The sequence below is a fragment of the Rousettus aegyptiacus genome, unplaced genomic scaffold (genome assembly GCF_014176215.1).
Source record: "Rousettus aegyptiacus isolate mRouAeg1 unplaced genomic scaffold, mRouAeg1.p scaffold_m13_p_6, whole genome shotgun sequence".
Taxonomy (NCBI): domain Eukaryota; kingdom Metazoa; phylum Chordata; class Mammalia; order Chiroptera; family Pteropodidae; genus Rousettus; species Rousettus aegyptiacus.
The window spans coordinates 61,761,003-61,767,403 of NW_023416309.1; the positions used below are offsets into that span (position 1 = coordinate 61,761,003).

The 6,401-nt window shown below is 43.5% G+C and overlaps 1 protein-coding gene across 4 annotated transcripts; it reads right to left on the minus strand.

The window, feature by feature from the left end:
• Positions 1-485: 485 nt before the first annotated feature.
• On the minus strand, positions 486-5,236 carry ZNF32 (zinc finger protein 32). Of its 4 annotated transcripts, none has more exons than XM_016158902.2 (3): positions 5,111-5,236; positions 2,676-2,813; positions 486-1,424 (listed from the first exon to the last, which is right to left on the minus strand). In XM_016158902.2, the coding sequence occupies exons 2-3, from the start codon at positions 2,743-2,745 to the stop codon at positions 673-675; spliced, it is 822 nt and encodes a 273-aa protein (XP_016014388.1). In that variant the 5' UTR covers positions 2,746-2,813; positions 5,111-5,236; the 3' UTR covers positions 486-672. The 4 variants fall into 4 exon arrangements, with proteins under 4 accessions (XP_016014388.1, XP_036078188.1, XP_016014393.1 ...); XM_036222295.1 differs by lacking the exon at positions 5,111-5,236 and adding an exon at positions 4,779-5,072; XM_016158907.2 differs by lacking the exon at positions 5,111-5,236 and having other exon boundaries at positions 2,672-2,813.
• Positions 5,237-6,401: the final 1,165 nt, after the last annotated feature.

Below are 6,401 nucleotides of genomic sequence, written 5' to 3' on the forward strand. Positions count from 1 at the left end.
GGCTTAGAATTTTCAAAATATTGCACAGATGGTAGTTTTCTTCTCTTTGGCTGTAGGCAAATTATTTCTATCTCAGTTAGCAGTGGAAGATTGGAGTAAATCACAGTGCACAGACTCCAAATTTTGCAGGCTTAAAAAGGAAACTTTTTTTTGTAAGCAAAGGATAGGGCCTCTATTAGGTTATTGGGGGTGGGTATCACCCAGGGAATACAATGCTCAATAAGAGGATTTAGTTAGATTTGTCTTATGGATTGTGCCCAGTAATCCTAAATGCAAAATAAGATAACTTTGAATATGTAGAGAAGAAAAGAACCTTGAGATTGATAAGCAGCCGGTTTTGTTTTTGTTTTTGTTTTAAAGGCTGATGGCTTCACCTAAAATTTTAAATCTGTACACAAAGAACAATTTCCAAGTGTGCACTAGATTAATGGAAGTACCTTTGGAAATTAGGTCAAAAGAAACTGACAGAAATTACAAAACATACATGATAATGATAATAAACAAGACATTTATTTTTCATACTCATTTAGGGGAAAGGAGATAAGTTAGTTTGCCCTACCAAATGATGGCCTTTCTGAGAGTCTTAATTCACTGTATAGAACTGGATAGGCTGCTTGATCTGAGGATTTTATACTCTTAATTCATAAAGAGAATTCTCTCTGAAGAGAGTGGTCAAAGGGTGAGTCTTTGTGAGCAGCTTCGCTGGTGCACAGACAGACTCCCTCTCTGAGTGAAGCTTTTCCCACATTGGCCACACAAATATGGTGTCTCTCCTGTGTGGATTTTGCCATGCAGGATACAATTTCCCCTGGTATGGAAACTCTTTCTGCATTGTGCGCAGGCATAGGGTTTCAGGCCTGTGTGGACTCTCATGTGAACAATTAAGCTTCCTTTCTGACTGAAGGCCTTTCCACACTGATCACATCTATATGGCTTCTCGCCACTGTGAACTCTTCTATGAACAGCAAGATTACTCTGATTCCTGAAGCTTCTCTGACAAATAGCACACTCGTAGGGTTTCTGTCCAGTGTGGAGCCTTTCATGAACAGCCAAACTACCTCGTTGACTAAAGCTTTTACCACACTCCTTGCACTGATAGGGCTTCTCTCCTGTGTGTATTCGCTGATGTGTAACAAGATTGCCTTTGGCCCTGAAGCTTTTTCCACAATGGTTACACTCAAAGGGCTTTTGACCAGTGTGGATTCTTTCATGTAACGTTAGACTACCCTTTTGCCTGAAGGATTTTCCACATTCCTGGCACTCATAGATCCTCTGTCTTACTCCAGGTGAATCCTCATGTAGTGTCTTAGAATCTGTGGATTTTTGTTCCAGCTTCTCTCTTCTGAAAGAATTCTGGAAATCCCAGCTTGAGGATCCTGTGGCCTCAGAGTGATCATATTTGTGGTGGGCTTCTGTCATCACATCTGGTAAAATGAGAGAAAAGTCATGTAAGATGCACCGATACGCTGAGTGTTCATTAACTGCCAGCCATCATACTGTGAACTTCACATAGATAATTTAATTCTGAAAACAATCCAATGAGATTGTTACAGGCAAAGAAATGAGAGCACAGGGAGGTTGTCAAAGGTCATGCAGGTAGGTATGCATAGAGCTGAGATTCAAACACAGGCCTGCTCCCCAGCAGTGTTCTGCTTCTATATTTTGTTTTATTTAGCCTCCCAAATAATCTTTAGAAATAGATGTGAATATCTCCATTTTATAGATAAGAAAACAGACTCAGAAAAGTTAAGAAAATTATATAGGATTACACAGAGCCCCATACCCAAGTTTTCTCTGATTCCAAACAGGTGTGGATCCAGGTTGTGTAGGACCTAAAGCTTTAAAATTTTGTAGGCACTCCATTAAGAAAAAAACATAAAAGTAAGAACAGGGCTTTGAAGAGACCAATACAAATGAAGGTTCCTGAAACTTAGATTTCATTAGCTTCATGAGAAATTCACTTTTGCACTAGTCTGCTCTCCTGACAGTGGAGTAAGCTCCATGACATCTGAAAATATGTAGTAGAATCCTTGGTACTTTACACCTATTATCTCTAATCCCCGCAACCCTGCAGTATAGAGTTTATTGTCCTATTTTATAGATGAAGACCCTGGAGTTAAAGGAAGTTAAATAACTTATCTGATATCACACATTAAGCCAAAACAATTATATAATCTGATCCAAGGAAATTTTTCCTTTAAAATTCATGCTATTTCAGTCACTAAGCTGTGGTGAAATCAATTTTGGTTTGGAAATTATTCTCAAACATTTCCTATGCAGTTATTGACAGTATTTTCCAATATTGCATCTGAACTCCCTACTGCCCTTTAAATATGGGTCCATTTTATCATTATTAACAATTTTCCTGGAGTCATCCTAGGAGATTTTCTCACTGTTCTCCTGCCTTACCCTTCCTCACTTAGTGACTGCACCGAGATTTAAAGCTGTTCATTAATTCTGATAGACTACCTCAAGTTTACCTTCGTATCAGGATTGTTCTGCAGTTTTTACTTTTATTTCTAACTCTAGGTTGCAGGCTTTCCTGTAACCCCCCGAACAGTGAGCTCAATCAAAGGAATGTCTCCTCTGCTTTTTCAGTCTGCTGACCAGTGCTGAGGACAGGGGCACTGAATATGTGAGCTGAGAGTAACCCAACAATCAACCAACTCACTCACTGAAAAATGCTACATTCTGGGCATATCTTCCATGACAGTCCAGCAGGGTAGCTGTTGGAAATCCAAACATGTCCACTCCTGCTGTATGACCTTAATCACCACTTCTTCATATGATGCTTCCATCGGCTGTTCTTGAGCCTGAAGAGGAAGAAAAATCAACCAACCAAACAAAAACAGGAAAGGTCAGGAGAATTAATGAGTGAAAAGGATAAAATCAATAGAAACTCCAGTTTGGGGTATGAGTAAATGGAGGACCTTTGGATTGCCTGATGTAATGTTAGTCACCACCTATAATATAACTGCAAAATAGGCTGAAAAGTACCATGACCACACACAAATGATCCCAGGAGGAAGCAGGAGGTGGAAAAGGAGAGAATATATAATATGTATCTCTTCCTGCCATACTGGTCACTCCTATTTGTTCCTTAGCCTTGGCATGTGATTGGTGTTTTCTACTTCTTCCATTTTCTAACCATTTGCTATTTTGGATAGCCTCCAAAGAAATTCAGAATCTAAAAAACTCAGCATTTCAGGCTTCATGATTGGTTGTATGATGGTCCAGGTCTCCTCTCCAGTTCCCTCTGAGTTATAAGCACAGAGTAAGAGATTGCATATGTTACCTTTAAGTTATTCTTAGGAGAGTCCACATCCAGACCCTCCCCTCTCCTATTCTTCAAGATATATGAAAATACCAGTTAGGAAGAAAGTATAAATACTTGTCAATACTTGGAAAAGACCTACTTTGGACTCCAAAACTGAGCCCAAGGCACTCTAACTAGAGTGAGCAACTTGCCCAAATTCTCAAAGTCAGTAAGGAGTCAAGGTGGAAGAAAGATTCAAATCCAAGATTCTCTGGATCTAAAGCCTATGCCCTCACACTATACAATTCTCTAGTTCCTACCTGCTAAGGAGCTGTGGGAATTCTTATAAAATGGAATAGAACAGAACAGGGCTTGACCAGACTTTAAACTACTTTTTCTAGACCCTAGGAATACTCTTGCCCTATATTATCCTGTTCCACTTTTTTTTTTTTTTTTTGAATATTCTCTTATTACTTCAGGACACTTATTACTGAATTCTTATACTTTATACAGTGGTTCAATATGCAACCTTTGTTTACTGTTAATATATTCCATTAACATGCTGGCCTCCTGATTTAATGAAATAGCAGTGTGACGTTATAATTCTTTGTTTTGTTAACTGAAGCACCTGGTCTTCTTGTCAACTGTATATTCTGCTACTTGTGATAACTGGAGAGGCGTTTTAAACTCTTATTGGAGGACTCATCTCCAATTTGGAGTACAAGCTACAAAGGAATCCCTATCACAGTGCCAGGATGCTACAGGGCATTCATTTGGAAGTTCAAGGTGTTACTACTGCTCAACAACTGCACATCCACCAAGAGTCAATGGCAAGAACTTGGCACCTTCTACCTGCGGCTGGACTCTCTTTCTGGGGAATGCGGCAAATAGAGTTTGGTCAGAATTATTATGTAGAACTTACAGCTCTGCCTCTCCACAGACTGTGAGCTCTTCAACAAGTTAACAACTCAGCTGCGTCTAGGGAACCTCCTTGATTAATACAGGGAAATTGTCTTATTTTTCTCCTTAGATGACATGTCCAAGGAATTAATTTCTTTAAGATTTTGGAAAATGTGACTTTATGATAGAAAATATTACTTTTCCCCTCAGAAAGGCTATTTATCCTTTGAAAAGCTCAGAATTAAGCCTCGAGAGGCTTGGCTCCCCACTTCCCCATGTGACCTTGGGCACTCCTCACTTACTAAATAGGTTAATAACACTGTCATATCAAATAGCTCCTGGGAGAATAAAAGAACCAAATGTGAAGGGTCTCTGACATTACCTACAGATATAAGACCTAAAGTTGAAAGCCCTCAAAGGAAGAGGACGAATAGAGGGGGTGACTGATGTCCCCGGAACCTCATGGGGTAGTTTCAGGATTAGGAGATTCTGGGAAGAGGTGATTATCTTCTCCACACAGCTGAATCCACTTTGTCCTTTCTCCCATTTACACTCCCTAGAAAGACTCCATGTATCCTGTCCATCTTCTGAAACCCTCACAGCAGGCCCCAGGTACACTTGCCTATGGCCAACCCCTTCAGCGTCTCTAGGGTGCGGGGCCTTCCTCGCGTGACCTGCAGAGCGGCGGTCGGAGGGGCCCTTGCTTCTCGTGGCTGACTTTCCCTGCCGCCTCGGGCCCCTCAGGCCTGCCCTGTGTCGTGAACCTCAGCACTCAGCTCTCTGGTCCAGCTGGACCTGTCTCTGCGGGCCGCAAACCTCTCCCCAGCGGGTGGCCTCCCTCGGGGCCCCGGATGACCTGGCCCTCTCAGGGCCGCGGAGGGCCCGGGGGCGACGGCATGCGGGCATGCTTCCAACGCGCCCAGGCGCCTTGACCCAGACGGTGGCCTCACTCACCACAGCGGCGTGCGCCCGCAGATAGACAAAGGCCGGCGCAGAACCCACAGCAACCCCGGCGCTAGAACACTGGACTACAACTCCCAGGAGGCTCCGCGCGGACCCGCCCGCTAGGCCGCGGACCTCGGCGGCCCTGACTTTCCGGAGCACTGTGGGAAACGTAGTTCGGGGGCGCGCTTACCGCCCTCGGGTACCTGATCTCTGCCGCACCCAGCCCAATGCGCGCGCGAAGTTTTCCGCGTAGAGCCTGGGCGGAGCGGGCTTTCCGGTAAAGCTGTCCACTGAGCCAGGAACTCGGGACTCTAGGATTCTTGCAGGGCACCGTGGAAGGAAACAAAATCTTGGAAAGAAATCAGTTGATAAAGCCTTAGGTACTTAGGGGTTATATGCTGACCCAGTGCACGAACAAAAACTGCGTGTTCTGTAATTAGGGCTTTGAAGCAAAGAGCAAATATTTCAGTCATAGGCTGTGGGAAAAGATAACTCGGAACACCACTGGAGAATTTAGAGGAGCTGGGAGGAGGATACTTCAGTCTGGTGGAGAGCTCTTTTCTTCTGTTCCCTTTATTAAGAATTCGCACCAGATAAGGGTAGGAAAACAGGCTTTGCAGTTATCTTGAATTTGCTTGTTGGCTCCACCATTGACTAGCTGCGGGACTCTGAACGAGCTTCTTACCTGGTAGGGAGTCCAGGATAGGGTCAGGTGAAGGCTTTTAGGGAGGGCCAGGGTAAAGGCCAGGCGACCTCCCTATCGGGTTCCCTCAGAGCAAAGGCAGGTATATGGGTGACCTCAGAAAATCAGTTCTGCATGTATCCAAGGAATTATGGAGAGAAAACAGTATTTTCTAGGATAGTAAATTATATATTTTTTCTTATCTGAAGATGTGACTGAATGAAGCATTGAGAAATTGTAAACCCTGAAATTCACTCAGCACCTGGGGCTAGAGCTGTGTTTCATGGGGTTTCTTTGAAGAGTCACAAAAATACAGGCAATCAAGTCCTTGGCCCTGTTGCATGATACTGGGAGGGTGCAAGTTTCCTTTTAGGCACCTAGGAGAGAAAGGCTCTCTAAAATGCCTTAAGCCTCCTTCAAATGCACTTTTGTATAATCCTGGTTTTCCCAAGAGGGAATGTGGATAGGGGAGAATGGCATTAAAGTTCCTCATGACTTAAGCTGCTGTTGTCTGGGACTTTCCTCCCTTTTTCCCATGGCCTTTGTTTTCCCTCATCCTGGAGCTCTTATGCTCAGTATCCTCTCTGGGATCCCTGCCTCCAGAACTCCCACTTGGAA